Source organism: Lepus europaeus, chromosome 3 (assembly GCF_033115175.1).
Source record: "Lepus europaeus isolate LE1 chromosome 3, mLepTim1.pri, whole genome shotgun sequence".
NCBI lineage: Eukaryota > Metazoa > Chordata > Mammalia > Lagomorpha > Leporidae > Lepus > Lepus europaeus.
The window spans coordinates 159,371,669-159,399,610 of record NC_084829.1 but is presented as its reverse complement, the minus strand read 5'-3'; the positions used below and the strand labels follow the sequence as shown (position 1 = coordinate 159,399,610).

Here is a 27,942-nt window from a genome sequence, read left to right as displayed (position 1 = left end):
CGTGGCTGCTGCTGTGCCAGACCAGACGCTTTGGCAAACGCCACATTCCCACGGGCCCACCCCCGTAGCCCAGCACCAGATCTTTGGCGGGGCTGGGCAAAAACTGCTGATCTGCTTGGGGCCGGCTGTCGCAGAGTCAAAGAGGGGCGGGGGCAGGGTCCAGGCCCTGCCCCTGGGAAGCAGCTCCACTCCCTCTCAGCCCTGCTCTCCATTCCCAGCCCCGGCTCCAGCATCCTGATGCAGGGTGAGGCTCCCGCACCTGCCGGCCGGAGCTGCCCTTCTCCTGGGGACTCGGTGACCGAGAGCTGGAAGCCTCTCGGGCCGAGGGCAGGACAGCGTCACCGAGGTCTGAGGCCGAAATAGCAACCGGCTTCCTCGCCTGTCACATGACTCATTCAAAGCATTCCCACCAGTTCCCCTAGGGGAGCGCGGCCGATCCACGTGACCCATCAGCCCCCGCTTCCCAGCCCAAAATGACGTGCTGATGTCACCGCACTCCATGGCCATCTTGTCATGTGACATCACATGAACACACCAGTAGGGCAGCACCTCAGGACAGAGGTACTGAACCTGTCTCTAGTGGGACTGACAGGTTTTCTGGGGAAAAAAGAAAAACCTCAGGTGTGAAACCAGCTCAGAAGCGTGGCCATGTGGATACGCAGAGGAAGCAGGGGCTGGAACGAATGCTCTAGGGATGGAAGTTGCAGAAATAAGTAACTGGCACGGGTGAGCGTGTGGTTACCGGACACCGCCCAGCCCGGGCCAGCACTCCCTGCGCCTTCCTGCTCTGGGCCTCTCCTGGCAGTGCCCGGCTGCCCTTGTGTCCCGAGTGACCTCCATGTGGGAGGCTGCTGAGAGAGGGCCGAGCTACCTTTGTACGTGGGATGTTTCTTCTGCTTGGTCAGCGCCGGTGACTTGCTGGGAGGGGCCGCTGCTGTGGGGCTGGGGGCCTCAGCCGGGCCATCTCCCCCCTGCTCGCCGTCCGAGACCACAGGCTGCCCGAGCTCTTCCACCAAGTACTCCTCGTCGTCTTCAAGGACGTCTCCTTGGGAAAGGAATCAATGGAGTGGGGTGACAGCAGTTCAGGGGACCAGCACGTTCTGCCGCCGGCAGCTCTGGCTGGGGCACCTGCAGCCCCCGGGGCCCCGCCTCCATCATGCCCACAGCCCCACCAGCCTCCAAACCACCTGGCACATGTGAATGAGCCACGGGTGGCTCCATCTCCGGTTTCCCACGTCACCCCACACTTCCCGTGGCCTCCCCTACTTTGCAAGGCGGGGCTTCAGCGCCACCTTTCCAATCTCCCGCCTGCCGTGGGGGCCACCGACCTTCGGACTCGTAGTCCAGACTGGTGAAGTCGAAGTTCTCCTCCAGCAGACAGGAATTGGCGGTGGGGGACACGGGGGCCAGGCTGTCACGTTTTCGAGCGAGCTCCTCTCGCAGGCCTTTCAGCCAGTCCTTGGTCTTTGGTCGAATCTTCACAGCTCTGCCTTTCACCTGTCAGGCAGAGGGGCACGCGGAGGGAATCACACGGAGGTCACGGGCACCCCCGGGATCTCTGGGAGTGAGGCCGGTCTTCCAGTCCCACCAGAGGAACCGAGGATCCAGACTCCGGCAGGTGCCACGTGGCTCTCAGCACCTGTCTACATCACCGTGGAGCCACCATCTCTGGGTTTCCACTCCATGTGCATCTAAAACTGGGGCATTACAGAAATGGAGACTGTCCACGAACCGCGTGTCCTCAGCACCCATTCTAAACAGAAGGGGGGGAAACCAGCCGGGCCTGAGCAAAAGCCGCGGACAGAGAAGAGCCCGACTCTGAGCCTCGCCTTTCTCCCACGCTCTGCAGGTGGCCAGGGCTGTCCTCAAGCAAGTCAGCCACGCAGAAGTGGGATCCCACGGCGTGACCTAGCGCCACTCACCTTCACGCCGTCCACGTCCAGCACGCTGAGAGCCGAGTGACTGTCGGCAAAAGTCACCAGCATCTGGCCCTGGTTGATCCTGGGATGCAGGAGAGGCGGAGTCAACATCAAGAAGGAAGCGGCACACCCAGGCCCTGCCCCTGCGCTCGGAGCCCCGCCCACCTGACCAGGACGATCGTCCCATAGTTCCCCAGGGTCTGCATGAGCTCTGTGCGCAGGTCCTCGGGAAACTCCTTCTGCTCTTCCAGGGTGGGCGACTGCAGGTTCACGACGACGGTGGCGTCCAGGGGGCCCTGGAAAGAGGACACTTCCTGGAAAACCCTCTCCCGAGCACCCACGTCGACTTCTTGCACTTCCACCTCCACGACCGCCAGCACGGGTCTGCGTGGACACGAAGGGGAGATGGGGAGGGTGGTTAGCCGGGGGCCCGCGTCTGCACCACGCTCGCCCAGCCTCCCGGGGCCCGCCTTTGTCGTTCCTGAACCCTAGTGTTATTTTTTAAACTTAAAGATTGACTTATTTATGTATTTGAAAGGCACAGTAACAGAGAGGGAGAGGGAGAGACGTCTTCTGTCTGCTGGTTCCTTCCCCAAATGGCCACACAGGCAAGGCTGGGCCAGGCTGAAGCCAGGAGTCTGACACTCCATCCAGGTCTCCCACGTGGGAGGCGGGGGCCCAAGCACTTGGGCCACCACTGCAGCCTCCCAGGTACACCAGCAGGGAGCTGCATCAGAAGTGGAGCAGCCGGGACTTGAACTGGCGCCCATACAGGATGCCGGTGTCACAGGCAGCAGCTTGGCCCACTGTGCGACAATGCCGCCTCCCCAGTCTTAATGTTGCCTGGGCAACATCTAAGGATGATTTGAGAGGGGGAAGAAAACCACCACAGGGCCAGAACACATCCTCTAGCAGCTGGAAAGTAAGGAGCCCTGGTGAAGACGGCCACGTGGCAATCCCTGTCCGGCCACGCGGCAATCCCTGTCCGGCCACGCCTGTGGTCCCGCGCTTCACGTGGCTGCCTGGGCCTCCGCCCTACGTCTCAGAAGCGTCCCCCACCCCGGGACTCTCCTTCCAGGCCTTCATCCCCAGGCAGCGCCCAGACAGGGCTGACGCACCATGACAGGAAGGGAAGGGTGGGCGGGCCGCGGGGAATGGCCACGACGCATCCATCCACGAACGGCAGTCACTGAGCCTGCCGACGGGGAACCCTGTCCCGCACACAGGAACTCGGGCAGCTGGTGATGGGGCCGTCACCGCAGGGGACCCCCCCCCCTCCCACGATGGATGGCTGTGACGCCATACAATCTGAGAGAATCCCTCATTATGGAGGGCAAGCGAGCTCACTCAAGACTCATCACGGCATACGACGTGGAAACAAGGCGTGGTGAGAACAGCACGTGAGAGGTGGCTACCTTTAGACTCAGAGAACCCTGCAGACACAGCGATTCCATGGGGTCCTCCCAAACCTATGTGGCTGTGTCAGACTTCCTTTTTCACTTCTGGAAGAGCCACAGCAAACGTACCCAGGGATGTGTACTGAGTGCGTGATTTTTAAAACTGCTGTGGCATAGTGGGCTAAGCCTCTGCCGGCAGTGCTGGCATCCCATATGGGCGTCGGTTCAAGTCCCAGCTGCTCCTCTTCCGATCCTGCTCTCTGCTATGGCCTGGGAAAGCAGTGGAAGATGGTCCGAGTCCCTGTGCTCCTGCACCCGCATGGGAGACCAGGAAGAAGCTCCTGGCTCCTGGCTTCAGATCGGCACAGCTCCGGCCGTGGCAGCCGTTTGGGCAGTGAACCAGTGGATGGAGGATCTCTCTTCCTGTCTCTCCCTCAGGGGGCAGCTCCATTCACTCAGTGAGGCTGCACTCGTGCTGCAACCAGCAACCCGCAGGCTCCCCTAAGAGCCCCTCTGCTTCTGGGCACCAGGACCCACGGCCTCCTTAGTCCAAAGCCACCACGCGTTCTCCCTGATGGCTGCGATGGCTGCCTCTCCAGCTCCCTGCTCCCACCCTCACCCACGGGGTGGTCCTGCTGAAGCCCACAGCTGACGATGCGGCCCCCCAGCTCAGGGCACAGCCCCATGTCCTCACAGGGTCGCCTGGGGTCTGGATGTCTCACCTGCTCAGCCCAGCCCTCGCTCTCCCTCCAGCCTCTCTAACCTGCTGGGCTCACGGGTGTTCACAGATGTGCCCCCCACTGTGGACCCCCCCCCCCCAGCCCCCACATCCATGGCTCAATCTTCATTTCCTTCAATGCTGTGCTCAGGGTCGCCCGACCAGCAGGCCCTGCCCGGGACACCGACCTCGGCCTGACACCTGCCACTCGTATTTGTTCACTGCCCATCTGTCTCCTCTAGAAAATTCCATGGCCGCATGGCCTCTTGTTTTGTTCCAGTGCCAGGAAGGGGGCCTGGCCGTGAGGCCCCTCAGTGAATGGTTGGATGAAGGTTTCTAAACAACACACTCATGGAACTAGCACCCCTGGAGGCCGCCCGCCTGGAGAGCTTCCGGGACTCACGTGTAGGTCTGTGTTGGCGACACAGGCGTCTAAAGTTTACCAGTGCTTAAAGGTCTAGTGGCACTGGGTGACTGTCCCTTTCCTAACTTCCTTCCTTGTAGAAGTTGAAATCGACATCAGAGTTTTGGTAGCAGCTGTGGGAAGACTGTACCCTCACATGGGCCCCTGGGCCGTGTGCTTCGAGACGGCCTATGGCCCGGTTCTCCCTGGCACCCACCGTGAGCTGAGGGACCACGCCCCTCCCTTGGCCTGCTGCTTCCTGTCCATCCCCAGTGTGTGATGGCCGCGGCCAGGCCAACGGCTCAGGGCACTGCAAGGCCCTGAAGCCAAGGTTTAAAAAACCCTATGGTGCTTACAGCAACAAAATGTGCAATAGGTGAACGGGCAAACTCTGTGCCTGTCTGGTAGAACCAGATCCATATCAACACAATCGCATCTGAAAAGTATTCAGTAACAGAGGCCCACTGTGCAATGACGCCATATAAGCAAACGTAAAAGGCACAAAATTCCGTAGGTTGTTTGTGCGGAATGTTCACAAGTGATGCCACTTAGGACAGACAGCTCACGGCCATTCCTCCTTGGTGTTGGGCACACGGATATCTGCTTTTCTATGTTCCAGTGTGTTTTTTACACACACACACACACACACACGGGACGGCACGTGGCTTCCCCAGGACCCTACCTGTGGTCAGACGCTTGCAGCTCCGCACGGCCGTAGTACCTGAGGACGCCGGGGGACCAAGTGTGCCTGACCTTGGTGCTGCTGTCCAGGTCACTGTCCAGGAGGTTCAGTTCTCCAGCTACCCCCAGGAGCCCGTCGGAGAGACGCACACACAACAAAATCTCATCAGCAACACAGCGCGATGGGAGCCGGTCACGGCCGAGACCCGCACCCAGACCACCGCACGGTTCAGCCGCGCCCACGTGGCCGCCTTGAGCTGGGAACCTGGCCTGGCCGCTTTGGGGCCTGGAGCCCTCACACACAGCTCTTTCAGGGCCACTGCTGTTCTCCCCAGGGGCCTGGCTGTGGGCCTGGGCCACACGTGGCCGCTGCCCGGCTCCCACCTCCAGGGACCCCAGGCGTGACAGGGGCAGCCCTGCGTCTCAGTGCCCTGGGCTGTCTTTTCTCTGAGCAGACGTGGCCTCCTGGCTTTGGATCTCAGCAGACCTCTGTCCTGAGTGTACTCTTTAAGGGACTACCTTCTACGTGCTGAACCTATAAAACACTCGGCTCCCTACACCACGCCCACTTCTGTGGCTTGCTCAGTTTCACAGTCAGAGTGGAAGAGCAGCTGTAGGGGGTGAGAGCTGGGCTGAGCCCAGTGGCCCCCGAGGGCACAGGGCAGGCAGGAGCAGCCCTGCCACAGGTCCCTCCTCTTCCCCGCCAGGACACAGGGCAGGGGTGGGGACCTGGGCAGGCCCGTTTGTGGGGCACGGTCTCCAGAGAGAGGCCATGGCGGGGCTCCCCCAGAGCACAACGCCAATGCGGAGCAGCCCCCATGGCGGATGGCTGTCTTCTGGGGGCAGCAGGAAGAGGGCGTTTCTTACGTACAGTAGAGCACTGGGCTGCAGGGAAGGGAGGCGAGAGTCCCCCCCACACCCCGGCTGCCAGGGCACACGCCCCCCCACCTGTTTTATCCGTAGGGTGTTTCTTCCTCCACCACAGCACCCTGTCCGTCCAGGCCGGGGTGCGGCACTTGTCGCTCGTGTCGTACGCAGCGGAGCCCACGTCGTACTTGTAGGTGGGGCCGAAAGTGATGGCTCCTTCGTGGAAGTCTTTGAAGATCTGGGGGGAGTGCAGGTTCTTAACCGCTCGTTTGACGGCGGCGTAAGACAGTTTCACAGAACTAGACTTGCAGTGATACGGAGACCCAGGGACTTTCTGTCTTGTTTGTTTTTTAAATTTTAGCTCCCACATAGAAGGGACAATATACGGTATTTGTCTGAGTCTGGCTTATTTCACTGTAGTTTTAATGATCTGTGATTACTTTAAAATTTACTGTATATGGGTGAAAAAAAGTTGCTGACTAATATTGCAAATTAAAAACATGTTATAAAAACAGTAAGTAAAATATGAAGTTAAAAAAAATCTAGTGGGAGGGAAACAGGCTACTGAGCCATCCCTGTTCACCCAGATTCCGTACGCCGTATGTAGAAACAAGAACTACAAATCCACAGGCACATTCCAAAGCCCCCTCGGCCGAACAAGCACCAGCGTCTGTGTTACAGCCGCAAATACGTGGGCAATGGGACGGATGCATTCCTCCGATGAGCCAGGGCGGGGCCTCTGCTCACCCCACCGCCGGCATACACCCCCCACCGTCTCCCCCGCCCCAGCTCTGCGCAGCGGCACTCAGCGAGAGGTGCAGGCGCGGGCCTGGCCCCCACCTGCCAAGGCCTAACTCCTCGCCCTGCCCTGACACACTGAGAGCGCGGAAGGAAAGCTGTGCTCCTGTGTAGTCTGGGTCAGCCTCGGTGCCGGGAGCCCCGGAGCGCCTGCGCCCACGTGCTCTGGGTGCGGCAGCAGCAGGCCAGAGGGAAGGAAGGCCTGTGCAGGGCCGTGTGGCGGGGGCCCTTGTATGTCCTGTCCATCAGCCGGCCCTCACGACCCCAGGCCTGGCAGCGGCTGGCGTGGGAAGGCAGAGAAAACCTCGGAGAACACCCAGTCCTGCTTCCGGAGACACCGTAACTTCCTGCCTCGCACGTTTACCCGGCTCCGTTCTAGAAGGCCATGGAACTTAGACGTGGTCCCCTCATCCCAGGCCGGCCAGCCAGGAAGCCAAGGCACCAGCGGGAGCCAGCAGGACAGGGTAAAGAAGGTGCTGGCAGGACCTGGGGGAACCGAGGCCAGATCCTGTAGGTGATGTTTCCTGCTCGTGTCAGGCCTGGACAGAGAACGCCACACCTTGGCCACACACACGGGAAACACGAGCTCTGGACGTAAAAGCTTGGATGGAATCATGGGCCCTGTGTACTGGTTGTGTGGCCTTGACTTTATCCTCAGTTTCTTGGTCTATAAAATGGGTGCATTACTAATCTGTAGGGCAGTCTTGAGGACTGTGTGTACAAGCCGGGTGGTAAAGTACACCAGACTTTGTTCTAACTGGAGTTTTGAGCGATGAGAGAGAGAGAGAGAGAGAGAGAGAGAGAGATCAGCAAGATAAAGGATTTCAAGCAGACTCCAAAGAGCCATGAAGCGGTTCCCTGTATCTGAAGCCCAGGAGTCTCTGCAGAGCCTGGCACACGGGTACGAGGCAGCCAGGTCTGGTGCACGTGGCCGTGTGCACAGCTGGTGACCACAGGGCCACAGGGAGGCCACCCCAACTCAGCTGCTCACTCACTGAGACGGAGGGACCGAGGGTGCACCTGTCTGCAAGCCCCCTCCGACCACTGGAGCCACGCCCGGGGCTGTCGGGCAGGCGGCTGCTGGGGGCTCCTACCCCATGCACTCCCACACGGACCCTGACCCTGGAAGGGGAGGCAGCGCAGGTGTGGGCAGATGCCCCTGAGCCTCTCACTTCCCGCGCCACACACGTCTTCTGCGCCAGCAGAGACGTCAAAGCCACTCGGGAACCGAGCCTGCCGAACGTGACGCCCACTTACTTTCCCACTTGATTTCTGCAGCTGCAGCTGATCAAACTCCAGAAGTTTCTTCCAGTCTTGGCGTTTAACGAAATAGAAGACTTCCTCGTACGTGAGATCGATGCGGTAGTTGAAGTCGCCACACCAGAACACGTAGTCGTGAGAAAACACGCTCCTGCCCTAAGGGAGAACCACAAGTCACCGCGGTCCGCCGTGAGGGGTGGGCGGGGGAGGGCAGGGGATGAGGACACAGCCACCGCCGCCGCCCTGGGAAGCAGGGCCTGCGAGCTCACGCGTGGGTTTCAGAAGCAGCTCAGAAACGAGGGAACCCATGCAGGCCGCACAGCGTGCACTCGGCAGCCACGAGCTCGGAACCCGGATCTGCCTGCCTCTGCCTCTGTGGCGAGGCCAGCCGAGGCCCGTCCTCCCTTCAGGGGACAGCCGGGGCCCATGCCCACCAGGCTCAAGGGGAGCGGGGCTGCAGACAGAGGACATCCAAGTCCAGGTGTGGGAAGAAAATCTGCCGGCGGCAGCAGGACAACCTCTGGCTCGCCACTAGAGGGCAGCACGAAGCCCACAACTGGCGCTGCCCTCTGGACAGGGGTTTTCCCAGCCACAAGGGCGCGCGCGCGCGCGTGTGTGTGTGCCTGTGCACACGTGTGTGCGTGCGTGTGCGTGTGTGCAGTGAGCAGGATGTTCTTACTGCTAGGGCAACCTGGTCTTCTTTCCCATCCCCTACATTTGAATTAGAAAATGGGAAAACGCACGTAAGAAGTCGAGGGTGGTAAGGACGCCCAGAAGGAGGACAGCAGGGAGGGGCTGAGAGGGTGCAGGGTGGGGTCCCTGGGCACTCCTGTGAGGGACAACCCCTGCCTCTCCTCCCTCGGCACTGTGCCGCCGCGGCTGGCCCCTCCACGCCCGGCCACAGCAGCAGCTCCCACGGAGGCTCCGGCGCCCACACGGGGTGCTCACCGTGGGGAAGCAGAGCTTCTGGGTGATCTCCCTGTAGTCTTCGTTCCGCTCCTTCACCTGCGACTGCCCGGCCGTCAGGTGGCTGCAGACGAAGCAGAAGCTGGTGCTGTGGAACTGGAAGCGGATGCCCACGGCGCCTTTGTTGCCTGCCTTGCCCCCCATGCCGGTCTTCACCGTGTCGATGGCCACGTCCCTGCAACACAGGAACCCCATTTCCCTGTGGCGGTGCGTAGCCTGAGGCCGAGCCGAGCGCACCCAGAACCGCTGGCCCGGCGTCTGCTCCCTCGCTCCACGGCCACAAAGTCAGGAGGCCACCCCCTCGCGCTGCCGGAGCCACCCTCTGGGGTCTGCAGCACCTGCCCACGGTGCTCACGGGGGCACCCCACAAGGCTGAAAGACATATCCCTGCTCCTGTCCCCTGTGTTCACACCAGCAGCGGCCGGATGAATGTCACGGTCCCTCCCCACCCCCACCCCCTGCACCTCAGTGCCCAGGAGGGACCATCCAGCAATGAGCCCATTTCAAGCACTCGGGACTGTGCTGGGCCCGGCAGGGGCTCAGGCTGGCTTTCACACGATGCAGACCCCTGCCACATTACAGTGCAGCTTAGGACATGCACTTAGGACGCGGGGGTGCAGGTCCCCACACAACCAGGCTACAAGTCGCCGTTGCGACAACACTTCCAGACTGTGCCACGCATCAAGGCCTACAGCTGCACCTGCTCCCTGGTAGGCAAGGTTGAGGCCAAGAGCTTGCCAGGAGGGTGCGAGTGAGACAAGGCTGAGGGTGGGAAAAGCCGAGGACACAGCTGCTGAGACCACAGGTCGGGCCTGGGGATCCCAGAACTCTTCCTATCGCTCCTGTCCTGCAGCTCAGCCCAACCCTTCACCCCAGCCCTGACCCCTCCTGGCCATGGGCATGGCCTCGATACTCCCAAAGTCACAGGAGAGGGTGACACACACAGCACAGTCCTGCTCCTCCCACTACGCTGAGGGCTCGGCCACGTCTGATCCCACCTGACTCCGGGCGAAGCTTAGTCCAGCCCGGGATCAGCCATGACAAAGTCTGGAGACCAGACAGGAGCGGCGTGTGCTTTTGCAGCACCTCCCTCTCCCTCTTCCTCTCTCTCCCTCTCTTCCTCCCTCTCCCTCTCTCCCTCCCTCTCTCTCCCTCCCTCTCTCTCCCTCTCCCTCTCTCCCTCTCCTTCTCCCTCTCCCTCTCTCACACACACATACACACACACAGAGCTCCAAGAGGAAACCCATTGCCTGCAGGTTCCCAGTTCAGACACTCACAAAGCTGACACTTGGGAAAGACAGTAAGCAATGACATAATTTCTACTTAGAATTCTTCCAGCAACAAAAGAAGTCGCCTTTCCTGGTGAGTTACTCAACTCGTAGTCAGAGATTTCCTGCCAGTACAATTCCAGCGAGAAGCCAGCCCCCTCCCTTGCCCAGGACTGAGCTCGGCTGATGGTGACCTGGTGACACTCTTGCTAAGAGTGCAGCTTCCTGAGCTGAGAGATACCCATTGTGGCTTTCTAATTCCCAGACAATGCTCTATTCAGCCTAGTTCTTCCTGGGGTTTTTTGCTCCATTCATTCAATAATGGCAGGTTCTGGTTCCTGCTTGGGGGAGGAGGAAGTCAGAACAAGAACACAAAGACCAACGACCCCTCAGGTCCCCAGATGTTCGTGAAGGAAGTGCACTTACCTGATGAACGGGACATGGTATGGACGCACAAAGATGTACAGACAGACGCCCACCAGCTGTGCCGAGGTCAGGAGAATGTACCTATGAGCGCGCGAGATGGCTTTCTGAAGTTGCTCACCCCACATCTTCCTGTTGGTGGTACTGGAAGTGGAGACAGGAGCAGGTGCCATGGGTGTGCCAGCCCCCACCTGCCAGCCCCTCCAACCCCTGTGCCATTCCCTGCCTGCACCCCAGTGTGTGTGATGAGTCTTCATGCTGCCATCGAATGATCTAGGTATTTTCGGTTATGTCTTGCACATCCCAGGAGTCCCCTCCTCAACCCATGAACCCATGTCCTTTGCACAAAAGCTCTACAGGGTCAGCTTTACTTATTTGTATGGACTGCTCTCTGAACTACAGCTGGGCCAGTTGGGAGGGGGTATCTGGTTGATGTCACCCCAAGTTAATGCTAATCCAGTGGCTTTGAGTCTTTCCTCTGCTTTGTCATCTTCTTTGCCCCATTGCTCCCAGCCCAGCACCTGCCTGGGGCACCCTCTCCCCCACTGCTCCCAGCTTAGCACCTGCCTGGGGCACCCCCTCCCCCACTGCTCCCAACCCAACACCTGCCTGGGGCACCGCTTCCCCCACTGCTCCCAGCCCAGCACCTGCCTGGGGCACCCTCCACCACTCCCAGCCTGGCATCTAGCTCACAGCACCCCCCACTGCTCCTAGCCCAGCACCTAGCTCACAGCACCCCCCACTGCTCCCACCCAGCACCTGCCTGGGGCACCCCCTCCCCCACTGCTCCCAGCCCAGCACCTGCCTGGGGCACCCCCTCCCTCACTGCTCCCACCCAGCACCTGCCTGGGGCACCCCCTCCCTCACTGCTCCCAGCCCAGCACCTGCCTGGGGCACCCCTCCCTCACTGCTCCCACCCAGCACCTGCCTGGGGCACCCCTCCCCCACTGCTCCCACCCAGCACCTGCCTGGGGCACCCCCTCCCCCACTGCTCCCACCCAGCACCTGCCTGGGGCACCCCCTCCCTCACTGCTCCCACCCAGCACCTGCCTGGGGCACCCCCTCCCCCACTGCTCCCAGCCCAGCACCTGCCTGGGGCACCCTCCACCACTCCCAGCCTGGCATCTGGCTCACAGCACCCCCCACTGCTCCCAGCCCAGCACCTAGCTCACAGCACCCCCCACTGCTCCCAGCCTAGCACCTAGCTCACAGCACCCCGCCACTCACCTGGCATTGACGATGTTCCCAGCACTGAGCTCCACCATCTCTTCAAACCCCACGGCGTAGATATCAGCCGGGCTGCTGTCGTCTGGGGAACGAGGCAGGGCATGGGAGAGATCAGAAGTGCCCTGTCCTGCATTCCTGGGTCATGGGGACCGCATCTCCCTCCTCTGAGCCACACTGTCCACTGCCTGAGTCTACTCAACCTGGCCACTTGTGGGCATCAGCCACTTGGGCCTCCCTCCCCTAGTCGGTACCACTGTGCTTGTTGCCCATGCTAAGTCTGTCCTGGGACATAGCACGGCTCTCTGTGTCCATCCTGGGGTGTGCCATGGCCCTCTCTGAACCTATTCCTTCCTCTGCAAAAGGGACAGCAAGCACCACTCACATAGGCCGTGGCTGAGACGCCCGCCCCACCGTGGCTGAGACGCCGGCCCCACCACACAATCGCAGGGCAACTCCTCACTCCCGCGTCTCCAGGGACCCATGGCCCCAGCCAGACCCTCAGGGCCTGGGGCTGTGCCTGCTCATGCTTAGCTGGTGCCTCCTGAGTGCTCACAGGGCCGGGCAAGGACGTGGTTGCATCTGAGGGGCCCGACGTGGGGTCGGAGTGGAGAAAAGCCCAGCCCACAGGGGCTGCCACTGCTTCTTGGGGCCACTTCAGCGGGATCTGCTCCCCAAACGTTGGATGTAAGCAAAGCACGGGGGGCCCTGCAGCTGCTTCCCTCCAGGCTGTCTTTGTTCCCGTGAACAGGGAGGTGGGGGGTTCACAGAATCCCTACAGGCCGGCGCCGTGGCTCAACAGGCTAATCCTCCGCCTAGTGGCGCTGGCACACCGGGTTCTAGTCCTGGTCGGGGTGCTGGATTCTGTCCCGGTTGCCCCTCTTCCAGGCCAGCTCTCTGCTGTGGCCTGGGAGTGCAGTGGAGGATGGCCCAAGTGCTTGGGTCCTGCACCCCATGGGAGACCAGGAGCAGCACCTGGCTCCTGCCTTCAGATCAGCATGGTGCACCGGCCGCAGCGCGCCGGCAGCGGCAGCCATTGGAGGGTGAACCAACAGCAAAGGAAGACCTTTCTCTCTGTCTCTCTCTCTTACTGTCCACTCTGCCTGTCAAAAAAAAAAAAAAAAAAAAGAATCCCTACAGCCACTTCCTGAGTGTCCCCTGCCACGTCCTGTGGTGCTCGGGCACCTGAGCCTCTAGCCTGGACACGAGGCTGCCGCTGCAGGAGGTGAGACGCCTCCCGCCCAGGGCCGGGCAGGCCCTCCGCCTACCTCGTCCCCCCTCTGCAGGTGCACAGGGCACCCTGGAACTCGTAGCTGAACTTGCTTCCAAGAAGCAGCGGCCGGCCTCCTGTCCATGGTCTGTGAGGGCATCTCCTTCCTCCCCTTGCCTGCGGGTTCCCAGAGCCCCTAGGGCCCATCCCAAGGGAGTCCCCAGGAGCAAGAAGCACAGGCAGCTCGTTTTGGCCACCACCTCCCCCGCAGGCAGCACAGTGGAGTCACAGTGCCCAGCCAGCTGCACCACAGGCCGCTCTGGGGCCACTCCGGCAGGCCCTGGTCGCACCATGCACATGGTCAGTGCAGGTCACCCCGACACAAGAATCCCAGGGGCTCTTAACCATGGACCCTGCCACCTGGGGCTCTGGGCACAGCCTGGGCAGCCGAGCAGGATGCTCAAGAGTGAGGCCTCTGCAGGTGGGGGCTCTAGGTCCTCACCCCCAGGCACAGATCCCGTCACGAGCCCGTGCCTGAGCCCACAGACAGGACACAGCTTGGCCCTGAGCAGACGCTGCCCGGGAAATGCTACTCACTCTTTACCCTCAGCTCCTGGGCCCCGGACAGGGCCTTGCCCGGTGCTGTGTAAGACAAGTTGAGGCGTCCACTGAGAAATGGTCCTATCCCTAAGAGGCACACCTGTTCGTTGGTGACTTACAGCGGACGACTTAATGGAGACTGAGCAACCCTAAACCTGAAGTGTTCAGGGCCAAAGCGTTTTGGGTTTCTGTTTTGATTTTGCAATTTTTGCACAGTATCCTGAAATACCTTGCAGAGCAGGGGGGACCCAAGGCTAAACCGGAAATTCTTCTGGGGTCTCAGGGACACCTTAACCACACAGCCTGAAGGCGGTCATTACAGTGTTTAGCGCACTTGCGTCTTCCCTGGGGCCGAGCACGCGAGGCCGGGCATGGCATTTTCCGCTTGCGGCCCCGTCGGCACTGGGGAAGCTTTGGATTTGGGAGCATCTCCAATTGTGCGTGTTCAGATCGGGGATGCCCAGCCTGCCGCCGTGCGGTGTTCCGGTCAACACTCACGTCCCTCACGGGCCTGCTCCTGCCCGGCACCTGCAGCGACATGGCTTCTTCCTGGCACACCAAGGCTCTGCCCCACCCCCCTGAAAAGCAAAGGCCGTACGAGCTCCGTGCACGGGGAGGAAAGAGCAGCTCGCCCTCTGGTGACCCTCCCAACACCGTGGGAGACAAAATCCCGATCCAGCTGCCCGTGAACATGAGCCCTGGATAGCAGCAGTGACGGCTCAAGCTCTCGGGTCCCCGCCATCAGCATGGAGACCTGCACAGAGTTCTGGGCTCCTGGCTTTAGTCTGGCCCGGCCCTGGCTCGTACAGGCATTTGGGGCGTGAACCATGGGTGCTGGTTTCTCCCTCTGCCTCTCACATAAAATGAAAACAAAATGAACCACCAAACGAGAGCCCAGGCTGACGCTTCCGGCTCGGTGGAACCTGCGCTCCGTCCTCACCCGGGGCCTCGGCGGCTTCTGGGAGCCCGGGCGAGTCGAGCAGCCAGGCTGCCAGCTCCGCGGTGCCCAGCAGGTTGCTGCGGAACTGCTTCCCTCCGTTCACGTTCCAGGTCCCCACGGCGACCTGGACCCGTTTGAAGTTTGTGAATTCCGACTGCCGCTCTGTCATGGCTTTCAGAATCCTGGGTGTCACTGTGAAGAGGCAGAAAGAGGCGTGAGGTGTGGGGGTGAGGCCTGCCGGCCAGAGACAGGGATTCAAGCCCCCATCATGGCCCCAAATGCACCCCCAGGGAGAGGACAAAGGCCAAGCACCCCACCAGCACCCTTCCCCACACCACGTCTGTAACCAGAGCCTGAGAACACATGGCCCGAGACGGCCCCCCAGCTGAGCCGCATCGAGGGACTGGCTCTCCTGTGGCCTCATGGGAGAAGGCGGCACAGGGGGCCCCGCAAGGGGCCGCATCAGAAACACCAGACACCGGACACGAGGGTCACTTCTTACCACCCCCCGCCCCTTGCCAGAAGGGTTGTTTGCTTCAGCAAACTGAAGACTTTAGAAACACACAGCTGTGACCCCGTCCACCTGCTGGCCAGCCAGTGTGCCTCCAACTTCAGACCCTGTGCTGTCTCCCTGGCACTGAGAGAGACTACACCCTGCTCACTCAGAGCTGACGCCATTCCCGGCATCCCCGTGGCCAGGAGAGGCCCGGCAGGAGCTCCCCGGGGAGGGAACAATGTGAGGACAGAGGGCTAGGAAGCTGTTCTGAACAGGAGCCCACTCAGTCTTCAAAACCGCTGAGAATTCCTAAAACCAGACTTCTAGGTTCTTAGAAGGAAAATGTCGGTCTCCCTTGTTTTCCATCAGACCTTGAACGTTCGCAGGCTCCAGGGTGCCAGGCGTCACTCAGTACCTCCCTGGCAAACCCCTGGCTGGAGGCGCCCTCGTCGCTGGGGAGGTGACCGTGACAGTGCCCCTGCCTCTTCTGTCTTCAGGGCCTCGGGAGCCAGAGCAGAGAGGCAGGAGGCCCACCCTGCGGGAAACGCCACCGAACCATGCCCATCCAGGGAGGAAGCTTCCGGGCGGCAGGGTGCCACTCTGCGGAGTGAAGTGGCTTCCGGAGACAGGGACCCTGTCGGTCAGCACGGGCTCTCGCAGGGACGGCCCCACCCCTGCCCTCCTTCAGTGCGGACAGCTCAAGGCAGGAAGGCAGGAGTGAGCTGCTGCTCTGGGCTGAGCGCTCCTGCTCCCAGCCCTCTGCGTCCACGGCTTCCACGCTCGTGGATCCAAGCAGCCGTGGGCGGAAAACACAAGAGAAGCCTGCACCTGTACCGAGCGTGTGGACGTGTGGGGGCCATTACTCCCTCAACAACACAGAATAACAACTATCCACACAGCTACGTAACGCCAGGTGTTACAGGTAGCCCAGACAACGCAGGGAACAGCAGAGCACGCGCATTTACACGAGGGACCAGCGCAGTCTCCGTGACGGGGTGCAGGGGACGTTGTCCTGGAACCATCCCCCGCGGGGACTGAGAGCTAACTGAGAGCTGTCAGGTCACCTGGCTGGACCACGAGGCCACAGGCCACAGGCCACAGGCCCGGGACCCCTGGGGGCGCCTGCCCCAGCTGTGCCGGGTGACACGGGGTGAGTGGGGCTGGCGGGCGAGCAGAGCAGGGCCCCTTACTGAGCAGGGCCGTGTTGTCCAAGAGCATTCTCCCCTTGTCCGCCGACTCCTCGCCGCAGGCGTCCCCGACCAGCAGCAGCCGAATGGCCTCCTGCCTCACCCCATCGAAGAAGCTGGACTGGATGGTGCGCGACATGGACCGGGCCCCGTCCTTGAGCTTCCCCACCTGCGTGAGCCCCAGCGCGGGTGTGAGAGAGGTTCCGTGCCCCTGTCCCCGCCCTGGCCCCCACCCCTGCCCCCGCCCGCGCCCCTACCTTGGCCTTGCCCTCCAGGGCCCTGCTGCCAGTGAACACCTTGCTCAGGCTGTGCCCGTTCAGAGACCACATGGCTTTGAAAGCCTCCGTGAAGCGGTCGGCGATGGGTTTGGAGTTCAGCCCCAGACTCTTGAGCTGCAGATGGAGGACCTGGGTGGGAGGAGGGGCCAGTCTCATCACCTCTGCCCCGCAGGTCCCACTACAGCCACAGCCTCCTGTGAGCTCCCTGCCCGGCTGACTGTGGGTGCTCGGCCAGCGGCTGCTGTGGCTGCTGGCACGGGCCACTCCTGCAGCGGGGAAAGCGGCTCCCCCACCTTCACTCACACCTTCCACCCAGCCCTCCTCGGATCCACAGCTGAGCCCCACCGGTGGGCCCTCAGGGCTGGACGGCCTCCTGGGAGGTCAGCAGAGCAGGTGTGGATCTCCCCCAGGGGCATCAAACCCAGCCTCCGGGTGCCCATCCGCAGAACAACCTTGGTGACCACCACACAGGACCACGGCTTCGCAGGGCCCCACACCTGGATGCTGTCCAAACAGCAAGTGAGAAGGTGCGCCCATGCCAGTGGGGGCCCCGGGGCCCGCGCTCTCTCCCGACACCCCAGTGCCTCCCTGCCTGCAGGCCCAGGCCCAGCACAGGTGGCCCGGGAGGCCGCGGCGGGGACAGACCTCCAGTGCGATGAAGCTCTGCACGATGTTGGTTCGGTCCAGGCAGTCCAGACAGTTCATCCGCAAAGTGCCTTTCTGGAAACTTCAGACAAGAACAAGTGCACACAGTTATGGGCCATTTTTGGAGGGGCAGTGCCCGCCCATTCCCAGAGACACCTGTTCTGGCCGAGAACCCTCCCCACCTGCCTTGCAGCCTGGCAGGACCCTGGCCCACAGCCCGAGGGGTCACCGGCATGGCTGGAGTGGCAAGTGGACCTCAGACCCCGCTCTCGGGAGCAGCTCACCCCCCAGACCCCTGCACACACAGCCAGTCCCTGTGCATTGATGCACAAACACCAAATTAACAAGTGCTGGACCACAGCTCCTAGGGGAAACAGGGGTTTAGGTTCCTGTGGGTCTCTGCTCACGACATGATTGACACACGGCCTGGTTAATATGTGTTTCTGTTAAAAACACCATATGGAGGGGCCGGTGCTGTGGCAAAGAGGATTAAGCCACCACTGGTGACACTCATGTCGGAGGGCCTGTCTTAGTCCTGGCAGCTCTGCTCCTGATCCAGCTCCCTGCCAACGCCCCTGGAAAAGCAGTGGAAGGAGGCCCGAGGACTTGGACCCCTGCCACCATGGGGGAGACCCGGATGTAGTCCTGGCTCTTGACTTCAGCATGGCCTAGTCCCAGTCATGGCCATGTGGGGGTGACCCAGCAGATGGGAGATTTCTCTCTCCCTCTGCCTTTCAAATAAATACATTAAAAAAAAAAAAAAAAGACACCTTCTTGAATATACTCAGACCATTCTGAGTTTGAAACGGGCTGCCTGGGATGGAACTCGTGGTCGGTCAGGGACTCCCAGAGGTACAATTTCCCCTTCTTGTGTGCGGAAATGCTAGCTGGTAACTCGGCACCCGCATGGCAGCAGGAGTGAGCAGCAGGAGGCACGAGTAAGGGAGAGGCCTCCCATTGACAGTGTGAGCGCTAGGGAGGGGCCAGACCCCTGCCTGGGGACGAGAGCCTCGGGCGACTCAGACTTCTCACACTGTGCACGGGTCTGTGAATGACCCGGAACGTGCTGCTCTGAGTATTGGTTTCTGGGGGGAGCAATCCGGTTTAGCAAGGAGGTGAGTTCACACAGATGGGATAATGAGGCTCCACTGTATGTGGCTGGAGGAACCCGGACTCCACTCCCCCACTCTGCACAGCACGTCCACAGCCCCAATCACTCGGCAGCCCTGGTCTACAACCAGCCATGCTCGTCACAGTGCGGGTACAGTGCTGCTACAGGGTCTTCGGGCTCCACATTTCAGCACAGTCCCTTATTACTGCATTTCTTTTTAAAGATTTATTTATTTGAAAGACAGAGTTTCAAAGCGAGAGAGAGAGAGGTCTTCCATCTGCTGGTTCACTCCCCAAATGATCTGAAAGACTGGGGCTAGGTAGGCTAGGCTGAAGCCAGGAGCCAGGAGCTTCTTCAGGGTCTTCCACATAGCACAGGAGCCAAAGAGCCTACATCCCCCGAAGCTGCAGGCGCAGCAGGGCTGCCGCAGCCCCACTGCGCGCCGGGCCAGAGGCGAGACTCACCGTGGACTCGCATGCTTGCCCTTGGTGAACACGTCCAAGTCCTCCCAGTGCAGCTGCAGCTGCGGCCGCAGCAGAGTCTCCAACTTCTCTAGCTTCCCGCCTTTGGCAAACTGATGCAAGTCAAAATTGATCATAGGCGTGTCGCTGGCGTGGCAGGAAGCCCAGAGCAACTTCTGGAAACGGAAAGGGAACGGGGGTGAGGGGCTCAGAGGTCAGTCCCCATCTACAGTGCGCATTTGGGCTCGGCGGGCACGCTCTCGGGGGACCAGGCAGGAAGGACCCTGACCCAGAAAGGCCCTGCGTTGGTGGGGGGGGGGGTGGCCAAAGCCATAGAGAGCATCTTGCCTGTAGATGGCCCCCTGTGGGCAACAGAGGCCGGGGCAGGGGTGGCTCCCTGGGGACATCGCACTCCTGCACGGCTCTCAGTGGGCACAGGTGAGGGAGGGGCCCAGTGCCCCGGCCCTCAGGGACAGCAGCACCACAGCCGCAGAGCTCATAATCCAGCTGCTGTTGCCCTGGTGACCAGCACAGCTTCAGGTGCCCAAGTGTCCAGTGCCCAGTGAAACTTCGGGATGGGGGGGCCGGGGGTCAGCCTGGTTCTGGTCCCTCCCAGGAGCGGGGTGAAGGTGGGGACGCGCTGGGGAGCTCAGCCGGGACAGCTCCCGCTCGTGCCAGGCTTTCCGGGCCCAGAACCTCCCTGCTGTGCTCACCAAAGCAGCCCAGCCAAGGCCAGGGCAGCACCTCCCCAGGCCACTGGCTCAGGGCCTCGGATCAGCCCGGGCCAGCATCTATCCAGCAGAGGGTGACGGACTCTGGAGGACCAGAAGGAAGGGCCAGGAGCCCATCCAGGCTGGGGAGGCTCTGAGTGCCCGTCTCTGATGAGCCAAGGGCAAATCAACACAGAAGTCTTGCTATGCTAACCAAGCGTTGTTCTTGGCAGCCATGGCCGATGGCCTGGGGCCAGCGCCCCGCTCAGCTGTGAGTGACCTGCCGGGTCCCAGGCTGGGCAGCACTAACACCGTGGGGGCACCCCTGGTCAGGACCATGACTCAGGTCTGCAGGTGGAGTGGCCACTGGGTGTCCCCACCAGGCCAGCTCCTGCCCCTCCAGGAACAGAGGAGCCGGGGCACCTCTGCTCGTGAGGGGGGTGAGGGGGTCCGAACAGACTTTCCCCATAACTCCAGGCATAAAAGGCACAGAGACCTTGGTGATGATGTTTTTTTTTTCTTCCTACTTAAAATAAGCAGCCAGCACCACTGCCAAGCCCTGTGGGACAGGCATCACTGCTGAAGTTTGTTGCCAATGGCAACAAACCAAACAGGAAAAGCAGGTCTGGCAACCAGAGCGTCCATGCTCCTAGCCTGGGGCTTTTCTAAGCAGAGTGAGTGCCCAAGCTGGGCTTGCCTTATGCCAGCTGGGGGTCAAGGGCCAGGGACCAGGCGCCAGCGGCTGGCTGAAGGGAGGCCGGACTCCAGGCTCTCTCCACAAGGGGCTTCTGTGAGCTCCAAGCAGGCTCCGCCTTGGTCTCCATGAAACAAGGCCATGGGAGAGCAGGCAGGACAGGGGGCAGACGGCGCATCCTGGAGCCTCTTCCCTAGGAGACTGTGTGCACCGGGAGAGAGCCCAGGGGAGACACCTGCTCCCCATGCCGATCCCCGGGCGTGGGAGGAAGTTCCCTGGGGACAGGCACAGCAGCTCCCACTGGCAGCCTACAGAGGGGTGAAGCAGGAGAAGCTGCCCACGCTGGACCCAGACCAAGGCACGTGTGCCCTGCAGCACTGGCAGGCGTGTGCAGAGTAGCCACGCCCAGGGAGGAAGCCACACCACGTGGGAGGGCACGGGCAGGCTCCACCTCTTCCCTCTCGGACTGGAAGGCAGCTCTCCATGGGAGAGAGGGGAAGGCCTGGCCCCAGGGGCCTCACTGCCCCCAGGGTAGGGAATGTAGCTGGGGACGGAGACGCTTGGCTTTATTTTGAATGTGAGCAAATTCTCCCAATAATCAGCTCATGAAAGTGGTGTGCAGTGCACCAGGCACCTGTGCAGGGACACCAGCTGCCCACGCTGCTCTGTGCGGCCCCACGGGCGCCTCCGTGCGTCAGGGGCTCAGGTGTGGAAGAGCCGGGGGAGGGGACACTCCTCACCTTGAAGGCTCTGTTGAGCACCTCCTCTCCGCCTCTGCTCCCCAGCAAGTTCACGACCACCTGCTTCCCGTACTGCTCCTTCAGAAGCACCATGTGCCTGCAACGACAGGTGGGCAGGCGGCTGGTGAGGCCGCAGCGTCCAGGGGTCCGCCCACCCCTCCAGGGAAGAGGTGGAGAAGGGATCAGAGGATGAGCCATGGCCATGACCCCCCCAAGCGTGGAACACGAGCCCGAGGGCGGAGAAAACCCATGTCTCCAGCCACCATCGCCACTCCCTAGAATTCCCATTGGCAGGAACAGGTAGGCAACAGCCAGTTAGCATGGAAGGCACAGGCCAGGAAGGGAATGGTGCAGGCCAGGCGTCCACTGTGCCTGCAGATCATGGCCACTCGGTCTACACCAGCTAGCCTGACCTCACATGAGTACAGTGGGGTCAACATCATGCTGCATAGGCCTAAAATTGACCTCTCTTTCTACTGGCTCCCGGTCCCTCCCAGAAACAGAAAACCTCAAGGAAAGCCATCGACCTCAGCATCCGCTCTCCTGTCCAAGTGCTGCATCGCAGGATGTGGAGCCCAGGCAGGGCGGTGGGACCAGCTTTGTGGGCTTCACACACAGTCCCACACCGGAGGGCGTTTAAAGACGCCTGGCAGAACACGAGGGAGCACCTCCACCACTGGCCCTGTGCTTCCAGACTGTTGAGAGTAACTTTGTCGTTTTGAAGTTAGGAATGTTTAAATGTTCAGAAGGGAGGAGGAGCAGGTGTGGGCACAACAGTGGGGATGCTGTTCGGGATACCCGCACGCCTGAGTTCAAGCACCACTCTGGTCCCTGTCCCAGCTTCCTGCTAATGCACACCCCAGGAGACAGTGGGTGATGGCTCAAGGCCGACAGGTCCCTGCCACCTGTGTGGGAGACCTGCAGTGAGCTCCCTGTTCCCGGGAACCAGCGATGGAAGATGTAGCACTAGGCTCATCCTCTCTCCCACCATACATACTTAAAAAAATTTAGTTATCCAAAGGGTAGAGTTAGAGAAAGAGAGGGAGAGATCTTCCCATTCACTGGTTCACTCCCCAAATACAAACAACAGCCAGGGCTGGGCCAGGCTGAAGCCAGGAGCCAGGAGCTTCTTCTGGGTTTCCCGTGTAGGTGCTGGGGCCCAACCACTTGGGCCATCCTCCACTGATTTCCCAGGTGCATTAGCAGGGAGCTGGATCAGAAGTGGAGCAGCCGGGACTCAACCAGCACCCATATGGGATGCTGGCAGTGGCTTTACCAGCTATGCCACAGCACTTGTCCCATCTACCTTTCAAATAAATAAAATAAGTTAAAACAAACAAAAAATACAAATAGGAAAAAGATATAATGCAAGCCAATGTAAAATTGTAACTTAAGAGTGTGATTTTTTATGCCTAAATCTAGAAAAAGATTAGAAAGAAACACATCAAGATATTAAAAGTGGTAAAATTCTGGCTGGTGCCGTGGCTCACTAGGCTAATCCTCCGCCTAGCTGCGCCGGCACCCCAGGTTCTAGTCCTGGTCGGGGCGCCGGATTCTGTCCCGGTTGCTCCTCTTCCAGTTCAGCTCTCTGCTGTAGCCCGGGAGGGCAGTGGAGGATGGCCCAAGTGCTTGGGCCCTGCACCCGCATGGGAGACCAGGAGGAAGTACCTGGCTCCTAGCTTCGGATCGGCATGGCGTGCCAACTGTAACAGCCACTTGGGGGGTGAACCAACGAAAAAAGGAAGACCTTTTTCTCTGTCTCTCTCTCTCACTGTCTAACTCTGCCTGTCCAAAAAAAAAAAAAAAAAAAAAAAAAAGTGGTAAAATTCTTATATAATTAAATGTTTCCCTCTTTAAACATTTGTCCTCTTTTCTAAATCTCTACAATGATGTGTTTGTTTGAAAAACTCACAAAAGAAACTTTGATAGCCCAACAACAGAAAACAACATTGTCTCACTCTGAGGGACGGCATTGTGTCCTGGAAAGAATGTGGACTTTGAAGCGGGTGGTGTGAGTTTAGGGCCACGGCTGACGCACTGACCTCGGGCAGGGTGAGCCTCTCCCAGCCTCCTGCCCCGGGAACAAGGGCTTTGCCAAGCCAGGGCCCTGGGAGCCTGTGACAGGGCAGAACCTGTTCAGCTCTGCCCTGAGAGGGCGAATCCCAGCCCGAGGCCCACCCAGAGGGCTCTGTCTCCAAGCAGGCGGCCGAGGCACCTGGGCAGTCACTTAGACTTGAGGGTGACCTGGGAAGCCTGCTGTGCCCACCCACCCAGGCCACAGCCTGGTGGCGGCTATCAGAAACAGGGGTGCAACTGCTGCACCTGCTTCTCACCTGCAGGTGCAAGGGTAGGAAAGGCAACACCTCCACCCCAAACACCCAGGATCCATGGCCCACCCACTCTGGGCCAGGCCCTTCATGTGCAATAAGCCACACCCTCCTGCAGAGGGCAGCACTGAGGACAAAAACAGGGAAGGGGACCAGGACAGCGCTGGGTGCTCTCTGCTTCCCTTGAACCTGAAAGGAAGACAAACACACTTGCTGCTGATGAATTCAGACACTGCTCGCTGGGTCGGGAGGCGAGTCGCCAGGGTGCGTCCTGGCGCCTGCATCGGCTCCCGCCTTGGTGGCTTGGTGCCCCGAGCCCGTGTCTCACTCTCTCTGCCCATCTGCTATGGGAAACAGGAGCGTTTCTCAGGACATCGGGGACTCAGAGGGGTGGGAACACCCTCCTCTTCAGGGAACGCCCAACAGATGCCCCCGAGGTCCATGCTAGGTTGCCAGGCACAGCAGCTCCACGTGTGCAAAGCCAGGGGGCCAGAGGAGAGCCGTGCCATTCTGAGTGTGAGGGTCATGACCCATCGACACCAGCCAGCAAGCCCGGATGGCTGGTCCCATTCCCACACCCTCCCCCAACACATGGCAGCCTCAGACGGCCCACACAGACGACCCCAGCACTGCCTGCCAGGCAGAGCATCCACTGACAGTTTCCTCTGAGAGGTACAGGTGGGGAAAGAGGGGGTTTAGTCTGCTCCAAATCCGTGGAAGAGCTCACAGAGGGAGCTGCTGTTACGGTGCAGTGGGCCAAGTCGCTGCCTGCGACACTGGCGTCCCATGTAAGAGTGCAGGTTAGAGCCTGGCTGCCCTGCTTCGGATCCAGCTCCCTGCTGATGTGCCTGGGAGGCAGCAGGTGATGCCCAAGTGCTCGGGCCCCTGCCACCCAAGTGGGAAACCAGGAAGGAGTTCCAGGCTCCTGGCTTCAGCCTGGCCCAACCCTGCCTGTCGCGGACATTTGGGGAATGGATAGGCAAATGGAAATTCAGTCTCTCTCTCTCACCACTCTGCCTTTTAAGTAAATAAATATTTGAAAACATTTAAATAACAGAACCCACGGACTGGAAGCAGTGATGTCCCAGGGAGAAAGCCGGAGGGTGCCTGGTATCCTGGGGTCTCTGATCGCAAGGTGGCGTCACAGTGCCCCGCCACAGCCTTTAGACAGGTGCATCACCTGATTTCCAAATGCTACCCTCAAACGAGAGGGAAATGTTTAGAATTCACGCGACACCGGCAGCTCCTTCCAAGGGGCTGGGCGAGCACACGACCCCGGTCCACCATCACGGTGAAATGCGTACAGAGGCCGCTCGCTGCAGCCAAAGCTGCAACGGCCGCTGCCTGGGAAGGCGTGGGGGCCCACAGAGTTGCTCCTGGCTTGCAGAAGAGACCTGGGGAAGCCCCCCCGGGGCAGGGCAAGCAGGAAAGAGCAGTGGGGCTCCCCCGGGCGGCGAGCCACCCGCACGCGTGTTCTCTGGGTTCTGGGAGGTCCCGGCTGTACATGAATGTGCGGGCTCTAGGGAACGGCCCATGAACACCAGGGCTGGGGCACACCCAGCAGGGCACCGTCCTCCTTGCTGTGCATCCGCTTCAGGGAGAATTTCAGTCTCTGTGCCTCCATGAACACGTAATGTACATTAACATCCAGCAATGAACTCCACGTGTTCAGTGCTCAGAGCATCAGAGGTGTCCTTGACACAAGGCCAGGTGTTTCCGTGATGGGACTGAAAAGATGCTCACTGCTCCTAACAGCCGAGCAGTGGCCGCAGCTGGGCTCCCGCTGCCAGCGTCATGCCCCACACACGCATGCAAGCTTCCGGTGGGGTGACGGAAACCCTCAGCCTTTACTGTTAAGAACTTCTAGTTCAGGACAGACTTCAGTGTCCTGATGGCTCTTCTTGAGCAAGCTGCCGAACTCAGAGTGTTATACCCCAGTTTGTGTTTTCTTCCATTTTTATTTATTTTCATCTTATTGGAAAGGCAGAGAGACACAGAGAGATCTTCCGTCTGCTGGTTCACTCCCCAAATGCCCGCAGCAGCCAGGGCTGGGCCAGGCCAAAGCCAGGAGCCTGGAACTCAGTCTGTGTCTCCCATGTGGGTGGGCAGGGACCTAACTACCTCCTGCGATGTGCACTGGCAGGAAGCTGGAGCAGAAGCAGAGGAGCTGGGACTCGAATGGGCACAGAGAAATGGGCCGCGGGTGTCCCAGGAAGCATCTTCACTTCTGGGCCCAATGCCCGCCCGTCCTAGGTGTAGCGGATCCCTAATTAGCCAGAATAAATAAATGGAGCCTCACTGCAAGCAGGAACTAATAACATAAATAATCGCCGAGTGTTGCCTGAATATTAATCAACTTCAGGGAAAGCCGAGAGCAAGCGAAGATCCCATTTGCAAACTCCCTCTTTGCATCAAGGTCCAAAGTCAAAGGTAGGTTTAGACCCAGGGCTTGGGGCCTGCCTGCCTCTCTCCGTCCCCGGTGCCCCTGTCCAACAGCAGGGGAAGGTGCCAGACAATTCCTACCTGTCGAAAGCAGGGGCGTTGGCTTCCAGGCCTCTGTGGAGTCTCAGATGGTGAGAGCCCACCTACAGCAAAGAGGAAAAACAAGTGATTCTTGTGCGCTGTGAGCGACGAAGCCGGGCTTCCCAGTCCCCTTCTCGTGGCCAGCCAGGCTTAGGCAGCAGCCGCACCATCCCCCGCGCCGCTCAGTCCCAGCTCAGCAGGGCAGGGCTCCTGGGACTCGGCTAATGGCGCTGCAGCCTTGGGCCCTGGGGCCTGGAGTCTGACTTTGCAGCTGCCCGGCCACCTGCAGCCTGACCATGCCAGCTAGCATCCTTGCAGAGACGAAGAGAAAGCCCAGGTGAGACCGCCAGGCAGATGTCAGACGTCCAGAACCCGGGCTAGCACGGAGGTCGGCAGGTCCACGAGGCAGGCAGAAACTGCTCTCCGGGGACCCCATGTCCCCTCAAAGTGAGTTATGCGAATCATCTAACTTCATTACTATCTAGAGCTACCTGTGGAACATTCAACTCAGCTTGAAAAACAAATTTAAAAATACATGTCACTGAAGCTGGCTCAAAGGGGCCCTCACTGGTCCAGTCTGGGGTAATGTGAGCATCAGATTATATAAGGGAAGGAACGGATTACAACCTGATAAATAAAACAGGAATGGCGATCTGTGAATCTATACTGATGCCGGGTGGGCGGACAGGTGGATTTAGTTATTTGAAAGGCAGAAGAGTTTGAGGGGGGGGGGGGAGGGAGAGGGAGAAAGAGAGATGGAGGGAGAGAGAGAAAGGGAGAGGGAGAGAGAGAGAGAGGGAGGGAGGAAGGGGAGGGGAGGGGAGAGAGAGAGAGAGAGAGAGGGAGGAAGGGAAGGAGGAAGGGAGGGAGGGAGAGAGAGAGAGAGAGAGAGAGAGAGAGAGAGGTCTTCCATGTGCTGGTTCACTTCACAGGTGGCTGACGGGGCTGGGCCAGTCCTATGCCAAGAGCTTCATCTGGGTCTCCCACATGGGCAGCAAGGGCCCAAACACTTGGGCCATCCACTGCTGCTTTTCCCAGGTCACTAGCTGGGAACTGGCTCAGAAGTGGAGCAGCTGGGACACAAACCAGCACCTATATGGGATGCTGGTGTTCATGCAGTAGCTTTACCGCTATGCCACAATGTCGACCCCAACTTTTTTCCCCCAAAGATCTATCACTCATTTGAAAGCCAGAGCCACAGAGACAGGGGAGGGAGAGGGAGAGATCTTCCATCTGCTGGTTCACTCCCCAGATGGCCTCAACAGCCAGGGCTGGGCCAGGCCAAAGCCAGGAGCCATTTTTTGGTCTCCCACATGGGTAGCAGGGGCCCAAGGACCTAGGCCATCTTTCGCTGCTTTTACTCAGGCCATTACTAGGGAGCTCAATTGGACATGGAGCAGCTGGGACTCGAACCAGTGCCCCTGTGGGATGCCTGTGCAGCAGGCGGCTGCTTCACCTGCTACACAACAGTGCCGGCCCCCAACACGTTTCTCTAAATGTTCTGCTCAGTTGAGGTTTCTTCTGCAAGTTGTGAAAGTGAGTGATGTCGCTTCAGCTGCCAGAACTGACTCTCCAGCTTGATCTGGGCCGCTCAGGCCGACCACGGCCAGCTGCTGAAAGCCGCCCTCCTGGTCCTCCCCGCGATGACCTGGCCTCTCCCGCATGACGCAGTATTTATGGGATAAACATGGGTATCAGGCTCAAAGGCTAGCAAATCCCCAGAGAGAGTCACAAACACCACAGCTCCTGAGCCGGAGCCCGCGGACACCACGAGGGCTTTGGCGCAGCACAAGGGTCCGGAAGCTCAACGCACGGCCCCAGCCCCAACGCCGAGTCTGGCGTGCGTCCGACCAAGGCCCAGTCACCCCGTGGCGGGGTCAGGCTGCATCCGGGGTGTCGCCAAGGTCAAGCTGGAGACCGGAAATAAAGCGGGGAGCGACCTAGGAGGCGTGCTTGCTTCCTTAGAGAAGGGAACATGGAAAGTTCTAGAAACAGGACAGAAGGTGGCCAAAGGAGACGGACGGACTGCAGAAAGGAGGAGGCAGGAAGTCCCTCCTCTGAGGGCTGAGCGGGACTCAGGTTGGGCGGGGAGGATC

At 60.2% G+C, this 27,942-nt stretch overlaps 1 protein-coding gene across 3 annotated transcripts in view; it reads right to left on the bottom strand.

The window, feature by feature from the left end:
- The window catches only part of SYNJ2 (synaptojanin 2), an 89,598-nt gene that overhangs the window by 12,997 nt on the left and 48,659 nt on the right, over positions 1-27,942 (bottom strand). For all 3 annotated transcript variants that reach the window (XM_062186979.1, XM_062186981.1, XM_062186982.1), the window contains 17 exons: positions 25,847-25,908; positions 20,997-21,093; positions 18,856-19,028; positions 17,281-17,362; positions 16,615-16,764; positions 16,361-16,526; positions 14,675-14,866; positions 11,928-12,009; positions 10,704-10,844; positions 8,992-9,184; positions 8,041-8,199; positions 6,067-6,223; positions 5,120-5,237; positions 2,085-2,303; positions 1,923-2,001; positions 1,329-1,497; positions 872-1,045 (listed from right to left, as the gene is read on the bottom strand). In XM_062186979.1, the coding sequence (XP_062042963.1) occupies positions 872-1,045; positions 1,329-1,497; positions 1,923-2,001; positions 2,085-2,303; positions 5,120-5,237; positions 6,067-6,223; positions 8,041-8,199; positions 8,992-9,184; positions 10,704-10,844; positions 11,928-12,009; positions 14,675-14,866; positions 16,361-16,526; positions 16,615-16,764; positions 17,281-17,362; positions 18,856-19,028; positions 20,997-21,093; positions 25,847-25,908 (2,413 nt within the window). The remainder of the gene's footprint in view (positions 1-871; positions 1,046-1,328; positions 1,498-1,922; positions 2,002-2,084; positions 2,304-5,119; positions 5,238-6,066; positions 6,224-8,040; positions 8,200-8,991; positions 9,185-10,703; positions 10,845-11,927; positions 12,010-14,674; positions 14,867-16,360; positions 16,527-16,614; positions 16,765-17,280; positions 17,363-18,855; positions 19,029-20,996; positions 21,094-25,846; positions 25,909-27,942) is intronic.